This window comes from Megalobrama amblycephala, linkage group LG15 (assembly GCF_018812025.1).
Source record: "Megalobrama amblycephala isolate DHTTF-2021 linkage group LG15, ASM1881202v1, whole genome shotgun sequence".
NCBI lineage: Eukaryota > Metazoa > Chordata > Actinopteri > Cypriniformes > Xenocyprididae > Megalobrama > Megalobrama amblycephala.
In genome coordinates, this window is record NC_063058.1 from 29,797,345 (window position 1) to 29,815,156 (window position 17,812).

Below are 17,812 nucleotides of genomic sequence, written 5' to 3' on the forward strand. Positions count from 1 at the left end.
CCCAATTCGCGTACTTGTGCACTATTCTATGACGTTTTTAAGTACAAATAGTGCAGTAGTGCGTTCACACTGAAAATTCCAAAAAGAAAAAGTGCACTTTAAATACCCGGATGGTGCACTAAATTAACGGAAAAAACGAAGTGTGGAATGTTGGACACTTCGTGCACTCAACTGTCACAACTTTAATTACGTAGCAGAGGGGAAGGGAGGATCGGACTCCGTTGTTAAATGACAAAATAACCTCATACAATTCACGCACTACATGGATGAGTGCATAGTGCACAAGTACATAGTGTATAAGTGCATAGTGTATAGTGCGTCACTTGGGACGCAACTATATATATATATGGCATTCAAAATTTTAAAAATTGGCATTAAAAAGCATTAAATTAGATTTGATGAAACCTGTAGACACCTCACGCTAGAGGATAAATTCTAACTCAAAACAAGTTGTTGCCAATAGACCCGCTAGAGTTCATAAGTGTCGATTAGGAGACGTTACACTTAGTTTCACTTAAGTCAGGTTTGTAGGGGAATTTGTGAAAGTGTTTTTGTGACTTTAATGACCACAGCTTTGAGTGATTGACAGGTTATCAGACAAAGTTCATTGGCTCCACACAGTATATTAGAAAAAATAATGAATTTTCAGTCTCGAGAGTGTGGGGTTGCTCCTTCCCTCTTTATTCTGTTGACCTCTGATATCTCACAATATAGCATTGCTGAGCTGATGACTAAGGCTTATGAACCTCTGAACTGCATAACAGGAGGGGTCTCCAAGGGGCTAAAGTGCTGTCTCTAATTTTGTACCACTGACTCTTTGATCGTTTTATAGACGTGACCTACAAAAATCCCTGTCCTGGTGAAAGGGCCTCAGAGGAAGCCCCAGTCTGATTATTGGGAGATTAAAGCAGATTAGTGAGGAATGTTAGATGAGGTTTCACGCTGTTAAATAATTCCTAACTCATATCCCACATCCCTGCGGATGGAGCATGTGTGAAATGCTTTAAGACCGTTCTTCCTGCAGATGGAGATATGGTAAAAGGGAACATTTAATGACAGGATCAAGGTTAGACAATGTTACTTGCTTTTAAAGGAAATCCAATAATGCACCAGTTAACAAGCATTTCAAATAAGCATTGTTGGTCAGAAGAATGATCACATTTTCTTTTGATATTCCTTCATATATATATGATATAACTTCAAAGTTCACGAAACTGAGATTCCTCATCTCTCACTCTACAGGTCAATCCAGGGCCAACATGATCCCTTTGAAACATCCTAGACACCCTAAAGCATCTGATGACACTTTAATGTCTGACCCAGAGGTCACTGAACCCACGAATAAATCCACCCCTCCTCCCCTGCCCAAAAAGTCAGTCCCACGTACTCAAACAGAGCCATCCGCTCTAGGTAGAGAACTCACTGCCCCGCGACCCAAAGGAGAGGCCAAACCTGGCGGGACCAGTCTGAGCGTCGCCAATCCACTCTACGATCTCGAGTCCACATGGGACACGGCCAGTCAGAGCTCCTCTCTAAGTTCGGAGGCACGACATCCCGATGAATCCGGAGACTCCCTGGAGCGTCCCGTGGGTGGGCGGAGCCTGTCTTGCCTTTCCAACAGCAGCTCCATGCAGGGATGTGACCGCCGAGGCTACCGCAGTACAGAGAGTCTGACGGCCCGAACGCGAGGGGCTGGGAGACCCGCCAAAGGCCAGAAGCAGGTGCCATATAGAGGCATGGAGAGCTGGGAGGAAGTGGTCGGGAGGATCCGAGGCCTCCACACGGACACCCTTCGTAAGTTGGCAACAAGATGTGAAGATCGATTCATGGCTGGACAAAAAGATCATCTGCGCTTCGGGACGGACAGCTGGTCTCACTTCCGGCTGACTGCGGGAAAACCCTGCTGCGAGGCTGGAGATGCCGTGTACTACACAGCGTCTTTCGCCAGAGAACCTCTGGTGAACTACGCTGTCAAGGTGAAAGCTTTTTACTGTGGCATGTCTGATAAATGGATGAACTGATTAGCTATCTATATAAGCATAATCTTTTAAAGGATTAGTTAACTTCAGAATTAAAATTTCATGATAATTTACTCACCCCCATGTCTCGAAAATAAATTAAGGTTTTTGAGGAAAACATTCCAGGACTTTTCTAAATGCAATGGACTTCAGTGGTTACCAACGGGTTGAAGGTCCAAATTGCAGTTTCAATGCAGTTGCAAAGGGCCCTACATGATCCCAGCTGATGAATAAGGGTTTTATCTAGCAAAACGATCAGTCGTTTTCTAAAAAAAATAAAACTTTATATACTTTTTAACCACAAATGCTCATCTTGAACTGCGATGCGATGCGCCACGCATTCCGTTATCATGTTGGAAAGGTCACATGTAATGTAGGTGGAAGTCAAACGGCCTTTACAAAAAAAGGTAAAACAACAATGTCTGACAATTTTGAAGGTGGAGGCGAAAATGAGACCGCGGTACTTCCGCCTACCTCACACATGACCTTTCCAACGTGATTATGTAATGCATGTTGCATCGCAGAGCAGTGCAAGATGAGCATTTGTGGTTAAAAAGTATAGAAATTTTTATTTACTTTTTTAAAATGACCAATCGTTTCACACCTTTATTCCTCATCTGGGATCGTGTAGAGCCCTTTGAAGCTTCACTGAAACTGCAATCTGAACCTTCAACCCGTTCTTCCCGTTGAAGTCCACTATATGGAGAAAAATGGAAAGTTTTCCTCAAAAACCTTAATTTCTTTCCAACTAAAGAAAGAAAGACATCTTGGAAGACATGGGGGTGATTAAACTATCATAAAATTCTTAAGTGAACTAATCCTTTAATTTTCTCTTTCTGTCTGATCTCAGATCTGTCGGGGTGTGGTGAAGGAGACTCAGCAGCAGTTTTTTCACAGCCTGGCAGTTCGGCAGAGTATCGCTGTGCACTTCAACATCCAGCAGGACTGTGGGCACTTCCTGGCAGACGTTCCAGCCCGTCTGCTGCCTTGGGAGCGAGAGGAGGATAGAGAAGACGAGCGAGGCGGTACAGAAGGAGGAGAAGAGGGAAAAGGAGACAAGGAGGATGAGAGAGATGCGGCAGGACCGGGTGGAAAACTCTGCAGCCGTGTTGTGGTGATCACTCGTGAGGTGCCGTTCCAGACGGTGGCGGATTTCGTACGCGAGGGTGTGGAGCGGCACGCACGAAACCCTGAGCTGTACGAACGGCAGGTGTGTCTGCTGCTGCTGCAGTTGTGTGCGGGACTGGAGCACATGAAACCCTACCATGTCACGCACTGCGACCTACGGCTCGAGAACCTCCTCCTGGTGCACTGTCAGCCCGGGAACCCTTGGAACCTGGAGCTGCTGGAACCGAACAACAACGCCGCGTCCGGACCTTCCTCCGCCACGGTTTCCGCTTGCCCCGCCCGCCTCATCATCAGCAACTTCTCTCAGGCTAAACTCAAGAACGTGGTGCTGGAACCCGCTTCGCTCCGAGACCAGTCCCGTCTGGCACCTGAGCTCCTCACTGCCACTCAGTACCGCAAGTGCGATGAATTCCAGACCGGCATACTGATCTACGAGATGCTGCATCGACCCAATCCGTTCGAGGAAAGTCCGGCGCTAAAGGAGAGGGAATACTGCAGCTCTGACTTGCCCCAGCTGCCTCTGCGCTCTCTCTACTCGAACGGCCTTCAGCAGCTCGCCACATTGCTGCTCAACCCCAATCCTTCTGAGCGCATCCAGATGGCGGACGCCCGGGCGTGTTTGCAGTGTCTGCTGTGGGGCCCGCGAGAGGATCTGTTTAATTCGCTAAACCCTGCTGTCGGGACAGTCCAGCGCCACACCGTCCTGCAGAACTGGCTGGACCTGAAGCGAACGCTTATGATGATCAAGTTCGCCGAACGTTCTTTGGACTCAGGCTGTGGCGTGAGTTTGGAGGACTGGTTGTGCTGTCAGTATCTGGCCTTTGCCACCACCGAATCTCTCAGCAGAGTGATCAAGATCCTGCAGCAGCCACAGGGCGTGCTTATCTGATCACGGCAATGAGGCTTTACACATGTGCGCTGTACAGACGTGTAATTTTATTTGAGGAAACCGTATCAGTTGACTCTTGTTAGTGAATGTGTTTGGGTTTGCTTTACTTTTAATACCATGCAGAGAGTTCGATCAAACCGTTTACAGGATGAAAAGTGACAAAGTGAAGTCATATTTAACTCCACAGATAATGGCACATTTATAGAGCTGCTTTTATAAACAAAGTGAAACTGCATGACGTGTTTGTATGTGTGAGCGTGTTGTGGGTTTTCTGCCGGTGTGTTTAGTTATGCTTTTCATTCTGCTGTAAATCAGCAGGAAACCACTGATCCAACATCAGCTGCATCATGATTTATGATTCCACTAACTCATGAAACTATTGGATAATTATTATGTAATCATCACGTATTGGAGTTTGTCTAAGGAGCCCCTAAAATAAGGCTACGTTCACACTACCGCCCCCCTTAGTTACTGTTGCTTTGTCCGACAAGCCATGGCGCTGTCACGCCGCACAGAGTGAAAAATACATCGCGGAGCAAAGAGGACACTGACAACACATCGACAGACAAGACAGAGCAGGTTACTTATGATATTAAACAAAGTCCCAGCTTTCAAACTGTGTAATTTAAGAAATTCGAACAATAAAAACTCTTTAATGTGTCGTGACAGATCGCTGTAGCTCCTCAGCTCAAGAGGCTCGTGAACCGATCATCTCTTCCTACTAGTTAATTTATAGCATCAAATAAACATGAATGAACATCAGAAGGTATGTTGTTTCAAACGCGGAAATACGTCAGTACACACCATTTTTCAAGTTCAAGTCCACCGAGGTTAATCTTCTAACTCCTGACTGCTTTATCAGACAAAATAGCAGATTCAGCGTTATGATTGGTTAGATCGCTTGTCAATCAAAGTCCCAGTGAAGGGTCAATTGAGCATTATGGCTCGCAGTGTGAACGTAGCCTAAGGGTCCTCCATTGGGTCACTGAATGAATGAATTTTAGTCTAACATGCCTTACTCTGTGTCTGTGTATGTATGTATGTATATATAGAGAGAGAGAGAGATTCATGGAAAGAGGGAAAAACATCGTCTTTATTCAGTCATTTCAATTGAATATGTTTTTATCAGATCCTGATATATCATACAGATTAGTTCGAGAGTACAGATTGGATATTTTTCTACCACAACAAGAGCACTGTATAGTTTACCAAAGACTAAACACTCAGACTTAAACATATTTTTACATTTTACATATTCAAAGAACAGATATTAATACTCTCCCTCATAAAGAAAGTGTCCTTATGTATCTAAAATCAAATGCAGTTTGGCTCTTTAGCAGTACTTTGGCTCTCAAGCATTTCCAATCACAGAGATCGGCACCGAACTCGCTTTAATCAAACTAGAGTCACTCCAGATTCTGATCGTAGCGTTCACACTTGCAGAAAAGGCTCTGAACTGCTTTTGAGACATATAAGGATTAATCTAACCCTGACCTTACAGAATTACGAACCGAATATTGCTATGCGGATATATGTGCAATCATTAAAAGTAAGTGTTAACATTTGTTACAGTATTTTAGATATATTTATCGCACTTGATATTCTCAGCATGCAGTTATTCTTTATCTTCCTGTTCCTGTCCGGCACATAATTGATGAGAATGCGAGATCTGGGATCAGACCCCCAGCAAGGCATATGTGAGAATATTTGATTGTGTGTGTGAATCATTAGTTTGAACCAGGGACGGCACATTCTTCAGCATTTTGTCCTTGTTGTAGTTTTATTTTGAGGCGTGCGTGTGTTTCAGGCAATGGCAATGTAGAGACGACATTAGAGTGAAGTGTGTTACGCACACACAGGCTGCATCCCAGTTTGCTTACTTCTGTGTACTACAGGTATGTACTTCGGCAGTTATGGGAAAGTAGTATGTAGTATGCTAGTATTGCAATTATATAACATTAACGCAGTATGGAAACGTTAACATCTAGCTAAATTCATTATTACTTTCACATGCATTTAAATTGCTGTGGCAACTTTGGCATTTTGTTTTTTTTTATCATTTTTCACTATTACAAAAAAAGTTGAAGATCTGTTACAAGCCCTCTTCTGTAGTACAATTGAATTGTGGGTAATATTTATAGCATGGATGGTATGCAAATTGGGATGCAGATATTGTCACGGTTCCCTGTTTCTATTTTTATTTCATTTACATGTTTAGATGAAAGAAAGGGATTGCCAGAAAGGGATTTAATGATTGATAGTGCATGAGAAACGGTTCGTGTGAGGTCATTGGATAGAGTCTCTGTCAATCACAAACTAGGGCGGGAACATTGGTTTGCTCCCATCTTCCATTTCCAAAGCAGCAATTATAGTTCAATCAGTTCCGTTAGAGAGAAACGGGAATATTGTGTGTGTGTGTGTGAGAAAGAGATTTCGGTGTGTGTCGCGCTGAATGTTTGCGGGTCACGCCGTAGCAATATGTTGTATTGATTTATATTTGTATATAATAATTTTGAGTGTAGTTTAAATTCATTTTAGCATTACGGGCACAATTCTGTGTCACAGAAAGAACTTGAGAGAGAGCGTGAAAGTATCAGCATATGTCTGTAACCGGAAGAGTGTGTGCAAGCGTGTGTTTTTGCTCATCCACCACCATTTTATCAGTTTCATTCACTTCATTTCACTGAAATCATGTATTTACTGTTATTTACAAATGTTTATTGCCAGTGATGATTTCACAGAACTGCTTTTTACCTACAACTGCATATCTCATGGTATTTAGCTCTACATTACTGAGTTAACTGCTCATAATAAAACTATGAATATGTTTTTAAACAAGACTTGTGTGTTTTTATAGAAAGACTACTTTCTTGTTATTCGTTATTAATGCTACACTGTATGAGCAATATGTCACAAGGTCCTAGAAAACCTGGAAATGAATTTCCGAAGGCCAGGAGAAGTCGCGAAAATTAATAAAATGCTAAAAATGTCATGCAAAATTAAAAGAAATTCCTATAGTGTATAGAAGTTTCATTTCTAATGTATTGAAGTGTCTAGAAGTGTCTTTTGTGAATGCAGGCTTTTTATTTTTAAGACAAAAATAGAAAAGTCAGAATGCAAAATGTTGAAATCATTGAGTCAGAACCATGATGTTAATATTAAATATTTTATAACTTTTAACTTTTTTTTGTTTTAATGCACTGGGAACTGTAAATGACCGTCATACTTTAGGTCAGAAAACAAAATAATCCTGCTGTTTTAGTTTAGGGCCAGTAGAGGGCGACACAAACCACATAAACCATCCCTGTTTATGCATATGGCCCAAAGCTCATAAAGTGTTTGTCATCTCCTGATGCCTTTATCAGATTCACGGAGAGTAAACAGACACTCAATAACAATAACGCATTGAGAATCTTCACACTTCTGATAACATATTGCATTTAAACAGCATCACGGTTCATGGTATCTATTGGAGAAGGAGTTTAAAACCTCTTAGTATCTTTAGCACATCATGTGAGAAATGGATAGGAACATGATGATGATGTGCGTTTGTTCCGACAGGATATGAAAGGATTATTGTGTGAGTCAGTGTGTAAGCCTGATGCTGTTTGTATGTGTAAGCCTGTGTTGATTCACCAGGGACATCGTGCTTCTGTTATTATGCACACGTGAACCTGATTAGTACACTGTGCAACCGAGGAACATACGATACACACATCCTTCAACTCACACACACTTCCAAACACTGCAGGTAAGACACTTTCATTTAATGTCCTGTAATCAATACTAATATACAGATATACCCATTTACAGTTGGTTGCATTGGACAAAACATTATGATTGTTAAATAATAATATATGTTTAAATTACATATTTTTGTCATTTAAATTAGTTAATTATATAAAAAGTTTTACTACAGTGATTGAGCATCATGTTGTTATTATTACATTGCAAAATCTTAAATTATTATAAGTTTTTGTCATTTAAGTTAGTTAATTAAAGGTTTTTACTAAAATTACATATGTTAGTAGTAGTATTATTTCATAGCAAAATCTTATTTTATTATAAATATATATTTAAATAAAATGATAAATATTCATTTTTTAGCTACTATTTTAAAAGTTTTTACTACAGTGAAGTGAGTATCATATTATTAGTAGTATTCAATGTTAAGTGTAATGCATTACTAAGTAATTACTGTATTTTTTACTAAAATAAAGTAAGGGATTACTCTCTTTTTCTGCAATTTAATTAGTTACTTCTGATGTAATGCTTTAAATATAGTCTATATAAAACAATAGTGTATTTAACATATTTAATGCTTTTAATGTAACCTTCTCCCTTTAAATACTTTGTTCAGCCCAAGCATTTTTTTATTGTTTATTTGAAAATTAAAAGAGAAGTTTTATGTCTGCTCGATGTTGATATGGAATTTATAAAATAATTAGTAATAAATAATGCAATGCATTTTAGAGAGAGAGTAATTAATCTAACAAAACTGTTGAAGATGTAATTAGTAGCTAGTAATTAATTACTTTTTTAGAGTAACTTACCTAACACTGGTATTATTATTATGACATTGTATGATTTTAATAGTTTTTTCATGAAGGTTTGAGGCAGCATGGGCCAAAAGCTCCCAATGTTGGATACATTAATTTAATGTGTTCAAAGCTAACAATTTTCCATGCTAGATTAATGTTGTTTCCATAATAGGTTATTAATCATTTGTAATAGCGCTCATAAAAAACATAGGATCTTTATGCTTAAAGCTGCAGGCTGTAACCTTTTTTGGTTAAAAATGATCCAAAATCAACTTTTGAGGCAGTGTTCAAAACTATCTACTTACCTTAGCTCGATTCATAACGGTAAGCTTGTAATAATGTTTTATAATTCAAGTGGTACTGGCACAGGAATTTTGAGCATGCAGCCATTCGTCTTTGCATCATTACGTCACGTCTGTTTACATAAAGAAGGAGTCCCAGCTAGTAGCTAAATCATGTGAGGATGCTGCAGGTGACGGATCATTTATAGCCTTTTCTCACAGCAGATGCAATAATTAAATTTATCATTTTGATGGCGTATGGTATGACAAATTAACGTTAGAGATTAGACTACAGAAACTGAAATACGGCAATACACTAAATAGTTACGCAACGCTGATATTGTTAACATGAACAATTTGAGAATAAAGTATAACAATAATAATAATTTGCACGGTTTGGCGTGATCCTAGCTAAGCGATCGTTAGATGTAATCAGCATTGGTAGCATGATTTATTGTAATGTTTTTTTTTAAGTCCTCAGTCTAAAAAGTGTCAGATTTGTTCCTGTTCATATGACATTTTCTGGTGAAAATTCTTATTTTGGTCATACTTCCAAGACTACAATCTGTAAAAATACCTGTACAGTATCCACCAGGGTGGTGACTGACAAACATTCAGCTTGTGCTGATACACAACCCACGTAAAGATGATAATTCCACAAATAACTGCAGTTGCAGGTTTCAAACAGAGATGGCAACAAAGAGGCAAAAATATGCCATTAATAGAAATATTGAGTAACAAAAATACTGAGGTACTGATTTACATAAATATGAACTGTTTGTGCATGTCAGCAGAATGTGTAGTCTGGATGAGGTTCCGTTTAAAGTCGCACTGGACTCTGTGGAGATACAGTTGGGTCAGAAAGAGCCGGTCACAGCTCCTGAAGTAAAGATCCCAGATTGTGCTCAAATACTGCGTGATACAAAGGTAAGAATGCAACAGTAGACTCATAACTAATGCTTTACAATCTGTAGGATCTTCTTTCTCTTAATGCTCACATGTTGTCCTGTTCGCCAGTATTCATTCACTTTGGAGAAACGGATCATGGCTGTATTGGGAGAACAGCAGCGGAAGAAAAGGAAGACCAAAAAAGCGCCCCCGAGTGTGTCCCCCACTTGCCCACCATTTTGGCTGATGTTCAACAGCCCACAGCAGAGCCGTATGGTGCGCATCAGAAGCGCAGAATTTTGGGAACTGGGCCCACGTCCCCGCAGCTTAAGCCTCAGCGCTGCTGACTCACATAGGCCCCGCCCACTGCGGGCGGTCCAGTTCCTCATCGCAGATACGGACTGCGAGGGCGGCTCAGATGACGAGAGCTCATCTACTGAGGAGGATGATGCTCGTTGCAAAGAAAGACCGAAGAGCTCCGGCTCGCAGTGCCTGCGATGTTCTGTTCGTCAGACCCACCGAGTCTCCACCCCTCGCCCCGCCCCTTCCTGCCCCCCTCCAATCCACAAGGCCCGACCGAGCTCCGCCTCCTCTCTAAAAGACATACGGAAGCCTGTCCCCTCTGCCCTCAGCCAGACGCCGCAGGGCAGTCCTCACGGCTCCAGAGCCCCCCGCAGGAAACCTGTCGTAATGAGAAACAGCGGGCGGCGGAACTCGCTTACCCTCCTACAGCCGAGACCTTCGTCCGCAGGACCGCTACCCTCAGCCAGGCCTCAGAAACCCGCCTCAAATGTAATATACACACACTGTTGATCCATAAATTTTATTTAGGATTATTGTTGAGCTGATGTGTTGCTACTGGTGCGTTTTAGGGTGTGCGCCCGCGGACGTCCGCAGGGCTGCAGGACACTCCAGTAGACTTACTGTGTGCTTTGAGTCAAGAAGAAAGGGATCTTCTTGAAGCCGTTACACAACAAGGATACACACTGCGCACTGCCATACTAGCACTGCAGAGGACAGGACCCAAGAGCCTTGATCAGGTAACACACACACACTGCACGCAAACGCACACAATATAAAAAACACATTCTGTCTGTAATTCTTTATTGATTTCCTCCAGATTTTGAGTTACCTGACCTCATGTGATCGTCTCTGTCGGCTGGGTTATGAGAAGACTCAGGTGGAAGAAGCTTTGGAGATGTTCCAGAACTGTGAGAGCAAAGTGAGACCTGGAAAAAACACTCAGCCAATCGGCATCCAGCACACAAAACACCCCTCAAATGAGCATATAGCGCTCTAAACACTCAACTAATTGGCATCCAGCACACGAAACCCCTCAAACCCGGGGCACGTTCAAGCTCAAACCGGTGCGCAGCGTTTTGCTACTGTTTCCAGGTTGAACGACATGTTTCCTAGAAACGGTGTGCAACGGGGTTTGAGATACATTTTCTCTTGTTTGGTGGGTGTGTCAAAAATGTCAGCCCAATCAGCAGCAACATGTATATAAACCACCCGAATAAAGAGACAGCTCACACAATGGGTCCAAGTAAAGTCGTTTACAAATGTGTCCGCTGCAGCTCGGTATACACAAGGGCAGTGACTGTGACACTGAGCGTATTTTGCAGTATTAAACACGTATTTATACTGATTTCGTCAGGCTCCGAAAATTGTTCAAAAAGAACACAAAGAATGAATCGAACAATCGGCATCTACCACGCAAAACACCCCTCAAACCAGTATTTAGTGCTATAAACACTCAATCAATCAGCATCCAGTACACGAAACACCCCTCAAACCAGTGTTTAGTGCTATAAACACTCAATCAGTCGCCAACTAGGGCGCGAAACACCCCTCAAACCAGTGTTTAGTGCTATAAACACTCAATCAGTCGCCAACTAGGGCGCGAAACACCCCTAAAACCAGTGTTTAGTGCTATAAACACTCAATCAGTCGCCAACTAGGGCGCGAAACACCCCTCAAACCAGTGTTTAGTGCTATAAACACTCAATCAGTCGCCAACTAGGGCGCGAAACACCCCTAAAACCAGTGTTTAGTGCTATAAACACTCAATCAGTCGCCAACTAGGGCGCGAAACACCCCTCAAACCAGTGTTTAGTGGTATAAACACTCAATCAATCAGCAACTAGGACACAAAACACCCCTTAAACTAGTATTTATTGCTATAAACACTCAATCAGCAACTAGGGCACGAAACACCCCTCAAACTAGTATTTAGTGCTATAAACACTCGATCAATCAGCAACTAGGACACAAAACACCCCTCAAACCAGTATTTAGTGCTATAAACACTCGATCAATCGCCGACTAGGACACAAAACACCCCTCAAACCAGTATTTAGTGCTATAAACACTCAATCAATCAATCAGCAACTAGGACACAAAACACCTCTCAAACCAGTATTTATTGCTATAAACACTCGATCAATCAGCAACTAGCACACAAAACACCCCTCAAACTAGTATTTATTGCTATAAACACTCAATCAGCAACTAGGGCACGAAACACCCCTCAAACTAGTATTTATTGCTATAAACACTCAATCAATCAATCAGCAACTAGGAGACAAAACACCTCTCAAACCAGTATTTATTGCTATAAACACTCGATCAATCAGCAACTAGCACACAAAACACCCCTCAAACTAGTATTTATTGCTATAAACACTCGATCAATCAGCAACTAGCACACAAAACACCCCTCAAACCAGTATTTAGTGCTATAAACACTCAATCAATCAATCAGCAACTAGGACACAAAACACCTCTCAAACCAGTATTTATTGCTATAAACACTCGATCAATCAGCAACTAGCACACAAAACACCCCTCAAACTAGTATTTATTGCTATAAACACTCAATCAGCAACTAGGGCACGAAACACCCCTCAAACTAGTATTTATTGCTATAAACACTCAATCAATCAATCAGCAACTAGGACACAAAACACCTCTCAAACCAGTATTTATTGCTATAAACACTCGATCAATCAGCAACTAGCACACAAAACACCCCTCAAACTAGTATTTATTGCTATAAACACTCAATCAGCAACTAGGACACAAAACACCTCTCAAACCAGTATTTATTGCTATAAACACTCAATCAATCAGCAACTAGGACACAAAACACCCCTTAAACTAGTATTTATTGCTATAAACACTCAATCAGCAACTAGGGCACGAAACACCCCTCAAACTAGTATTTATTGCTATAAACAATCAATCAGCAACTAGGACATAAAATACCTCTCAAATCTAATATTTAGTGCTATAAACAATCAATCAGCAACTAGCACACAAAACACCCCTCAAACTAGTATTTATTGCTATAAACACTCAATCAGCAACTAGGACACAAAACACCTCTCAAACCAGTATTTATTGCTATAAACACTCAATCAATCAGCAACTAGGACACAAAACACCCCTTAAACTAGTATTTATTGCTATAAACACTCAATCAGCAACTAGGGCACGAAACACCCCTCAAACCAGTATTTATTGCTATAAACAATCAATCAGCAACTAGGACATAAAATACCTCTCAAATCTAATATTTAGTGCTATAAACAATCAATCGGCAACTAGGACACAAAACACCCCTCAAACCAGTATTTAGTAGGGGTGTGACGAGACCAGTATCTCACGAGACGAGACGAGACTCGAGATTGAGTTCACGAGACGAGACAAGATGGCGAAATACATGACTAGAAAAAATATTCTGCAGGTGTATTTGAAATGTTTTAACTAATCATTTTGTAATCAATGTCATTTCAGTTCTACTTTCTGAGACTGAATTATCATATGCAGTAAAAGACAACAATACTCAAGCACTGTAAAAGGTTTTGCCACTAACTCAACTGACTGGCTTCTCTTCAGATCTTACTGTACATGAATTATGAACTTCTACAACTTTTGACCTCCTAACTGAACTCCTCTCCACAAACTGATCACAGAAATAAAAACAGTATAAATAAAAATGGTAACACTTTACAATAAGGTCTCATTTATTAACATTAATGTATTAACCGACATCAACTAACAACGAGCAATATATTTGCTACAGTATTTATTAATCTTTGTTTGTTAGTTGATAAAAATAGTCATTCATTGTTAGTTCGTGATAGTTCACAGTGCATTAAAGGCAGGGTAGGTAAGAAATTTTGTTCCAAATTTGTTTAAACTTTCTATATATATACATGCATAATTAAAATGTAAGAACTCTGATAAAAAGAGTATAAAAATCGAGTGACTCTAGACCGTTTAATCTGTATTAAACACAGCTCATTATTTCCATCCGGGACGAAACATAGGATTGGCTTAGGCGGCTGTCACTCTCTCGCAACCATGGCAACCACCCTTTTGCCACACATGACCTGCCCACTTGCGCGCGCACGTTTGATTTGGGGAATCCAAGAGGCATGGATCCTAGGAATACCAAAACAATGGCAGAGAAACAGCAAGCTAAATGCACAGTATCGGCCTATGCAGTTAGTGAAGGCAAACCAGGCAAAAAAAGGAAGACAGTAACAGTACAAGAAAAGGCAATGAACAAAAAGTCTTTGGATAAACAAAGAAATAAAACGCGAGTTAATATCGGCGTGGCTTTCCAGCGATGGCGAGAACTGAGGGAACTCAAGGGGCTGAAAAGTGACTCCTTGATGGCTTTATTTCTGCTGGACAGGTAAATCTTTCTTTTTGTATTTTGATCATACGTATTTTTTTGTTTATTTTTTCATGAAGCATGTGTCATTAGCACACTTAGCTGCGTAATATAGCTAACATAACATTACTTAGCGAGCCGTAGTAGAGACGATAAATAATGATAGCTATAGTGTTGAATTGTGCATAATTTTACCCTCTGTCTAACTCTTTTACCATGTTCACCTGTAAGTTTACCTGCACGTTTTTTTTTCGCCTTTGTTTTGTTTTTATATTCTCTACCTATGTTTACTGATGTCTTTATCTTGTATCTGTGTGTGTCGTACACACTTTGTTGTATGTGTGTGTTATTATTTTGTGTCTGCAATGCAGTTGTGAGTTGATATTTGAGTGTATGTTACTCTGTTGATCTGTAGAACAACGTATATGTTATGAATCTTACACGAAATTAATCTTCATCACAGTGTAAATGATGGTAATGGAAAAACGTGTATCATGCAACCTGTTTTTAGCTTTGCCTTATAGATAACTAGCTCGTTAGCGAATCAAAAAATATATATTTTAAACTTTACCAATATCAATATGCTAGCTTGATAGTGAGTACTAAAATACATCTTGTTTGTTTATCTTCATAATTATAAAGTTATTTTTATTACATGTGATTCTGACATGATGTCACTACATGCACTGTCCTCCTTCCTCTCCGCTCGTCTCAGGTAAATAACGCGTCTTCCAGCTCAGTGGTCGGAGTCGCACGTTCATGCGTTTTGGGGGCGTGGCTTTGGAAGGAGCCCAGAAGGGAGGGGGTGGAGTGAATGGAAATAATGAGCTGTCTTTAAAACAGTCGTGAGAGGTCTACAGACACTCGATTTTTATACTTTCTTTTTCAGAGTACTTACATTTTAATTATGTATTGATATATAAATAAAGTTTAAACAAATTTTGAAAAAAAAAAATTTATACATTTTTTTGCCTACCCTGCCTTTAACTAATGTTAACAAATGAAACCTTATTGTTTGTACTAGTAAATAATAAGAAGAGAAAACTGTTATTCATTTTTATGGTAACACTTTACAATAAGTGCAACCATAATCGCACTCTCTCAATATTCAAAGATCAAATAAGACCAAATTTTTCTTTGATACAGAGCTAGGAGATGGTTACAACTACACTGCCCAGCCTAAAATAGGTTTCATATTGAGAGATATTTGCATTCATCAGGGAGCCGCTTTCAAATGCGGGGTATTGAAATCACGTTTGAATGCGCGCGCGCGTTTACTTTCACTTTCAACGGTCGCGCGTACTCTGTAAATATGGAGCGGCGGCGACCGTTATCCAACTGAATTAAATGTTTTTTTTTATTTAAATACAAAGCAAAACGACAGTGGAGGCATAATGTAAACGTAGCGGTGGCATATTCTTTCCTAATCATCCTAACACTCTGTCATGGCAACATCACGAGACTACTTTTCGCCTCGACGAGAAATCTCGTCACAGTTTAGTCTCGCGAGATCTCGTGCCACGAGATCTCGTCACACCCCTAGTATTTAGTGGTATAAACACTCGATCAATCGCCAACTAGGACACAAAACACCCCTCAAACCAGTGTTTAGTGCTATAAACACTCAATCAGTCGCCAACTAGGGCGCGAAACACCCCTCAAACCAGTGTTTAGTGCTATAAACACTCAATCAGTCGCCAACTAGGGCGCGAAACACCCCTCAAACCAGTGTTTAGTGCTATAAACACTCAATCAGTCGCCAACTAGGGCGCGAAACACCCCTCAAACCAGTGTTTAGTGGTATAAACACTCAATCAGTCGCCAACTAGGGCGCGAAACACCCCTCAAACCAGTGTTTAGTGCTATAAACACTCAATCAATCAATCAGCAACTAGGACACAAAACACCTCTCAAACCAGTATTTATTGCTATAAACACTCAATCAGCAACTAGGGCACGAAACACCCCTCAAACTAGTATTTATTGCTATAAACAATCAATCAGCAACTAGGACATAAAATACCTCTCAAATCTAATATTTAGTGCTATAAACAATCAATCAGCAACTAGCACACAAAACACCCCTCAAACCAGTATTTATTGCTATAAACACTCAATCAATCGGCAACTAGGACACAAAACACCCCTCAAACCAGTATTTAGTGCTATAAACACTCGATCAATCGCCAACTAGGACACAAAACACCCCTCAAACCAGTATTTAGTGCTATAAACAATCAATCAATCAGCAACTAGGACACAAAACACCCCTCAAACCAGTATTTATTGCTATAAACACTCGATCAATCAGCAACTAGCACACAAAACACCCCTCAAACCAGTATTTATTGCTATAAACACTCGGTCAGTCGGCAACTAGCACATAAAACACCCCTCAAACCAGCATTTAGTGCTATAAACACTCAATCGGCATCCAGCACACAAAACACCCCTCAAACCAGTATTTAGCACATCAAATTCACCAACCTGATAAATAGTCACTGTAAAACTTGACGTTTTTGTTTTTCTCTCAGGCTTCAGAGTTCCTGTTTCTGCTGGCTCAATTCTGTGAGATGGGTTTCCAGCAGAGCACTATTAAAGAGGTTCTACTGGTGCATGAGAACCATAAAGAGAGAGCCCTGGAGGAGCTCATGACCCGGAGCGGCTGAGAAACCACAAGATGTGAACAAATCGCCACCTCCATGAATGAAATAACCCTGAGCTTAAGCATGAATGATGGAATGAACAAATTCTAATGACTCTTCATCACCAAAAATGAAAGTGTAAATGAATCATCAGCTACATGTGAATCAGTCTTCAAATACATTAATGAATTAATGAATCTCTATCTTCAGCTCCATAAATTAATGTATAAATATGTACAGATCTATCTGAAAGAATGAATTCTTTGCAGCTTTAATACTTCAGTCTTTCATGGAGAAGATGTCCTATTTGATGCTTTGATTTCATTGTATTATTGTTTATTATGTCGATGTCACGTGATTAACTGTAGATCTGACAGATTAATCGCCTAGATGATGAGAACCATAGCTCGAGTTCATCATGAAGAAGATTAATCACTACATATTTTGAAAAGAGCTAGAACAGTTAATTAAACACTCTATTGTCATTTATTCTGCATCAATAGGTTAGTTTCAGGATTGTATTCTACATGTTTAGAATTTAATAAAATATTCTCATAAAAGTTATCAAATAGTATCACTTATTAATCAATAATCACGGTTTGATTACATTCACTTCTGCTGATTAAAGGCTCTGAAATCAACAGCGTCATTCATCAGTACTTCTGGTTTAACTGGTCAGTCAGCTGGCTTGAACTGTCAGCCAATCAGTGTGCTGGAATATTCATATGACGTAGTTGT

The 17,812-nt window shown here is 40.3% G+C and overlaps 2 protein-coding genes across 4 annotated transcripts in view; both read left to right on the forward strand.

Annotated features, from left to right (window-relative positions):
* Positions 1–4,599, forward strand: part of peak1 (pseudopodium-enriched atypical kinase 1) — a 49,063-nt gene extending 44,464 nt beyond the window's left edge. The window contains exons 4-5 of the mRNA XM_048157680.1: positions 1,243–1,976; positions 2,869–4,599. Coding sequence (XP_048013637.1) covers positions 1,243–1,976; positions 2,869–4,035 — 1,901 coding nt within the window. The 3' untranslated portion in view covers positions 4,036–4,599. The remainder of the gene's footprint in view (positions 1–1,242; positions 1,977–2,868) is intronic.
* Positions 4,600–4,765: 166 nt separating this feature from the next.
* ubap1la (ubiquitin associated protein 1-like a) lies at positions 4,766–17,701 on the forward strand. Of its 3 annotated transcripts, none has more exons than XM_048158595.1 (6): positions 4,766–7,786; positions 9,649–9,784; positions 9,875–10,537; positions 10,618–10,785; positions 10,866–10,967; positions 16,964–17,701. In XM_048158595.1, exons 2-6 carry the CDS (start codon positions 9,653–9,655, stop codon positions 17,096–17,098), a joined length of 1,200 nt encoding a protein of 399 aa, XP_048014552.1. In that variant the 5' UTR covers positions 4,766–7,786; positions 9,649–9,652; the 3' UTR covers positions 17,099–17,701. The 3 variants fall into 3 exon arrangements, with proteins under 3 accessions (XP_048014552.1, XP_048014553.1, XP_048014554.1); XM_048158596.1 differs by having other exon boundaries at positions 9,652–9,784; XM_048158597.1 differs by lacking the exon at positions 4,766–7,786 and having other exon boundaries at positions 9,025–9,784.
* The last annotated feature ends 111 nt before the right edge of the window (positions 17,702–17,812 follow it).

What these genes read in the sequence shown, in the direction of transcription:
- ubap1la (XM_048158595.1), top strand. Translation starts at nt 9,653, where the DNA reads ATGTGTAGTCTGGATGAGGTTCCGTTTAAAGTCGCACTGGACTCTGTG. An exon ending in CTCAGAAACCCGCCTCAAAT is followed by an intron (nt 10,538 to 10,617) that starts GTAATATACACA and finishes GGTGCGTTTTAG; the next exon opens with GGTGTGCGCCCGCGGACGTC. An exon ending in TCCAGAACTGTGAGAGCAAA is followed by an intron (nt 10,968 to 16,963) that starts GTGAGACCTGGA and finishes TTTTTCTCTCAG; the next exon opens with GCTTCAGAGTTCCTGTTTCT.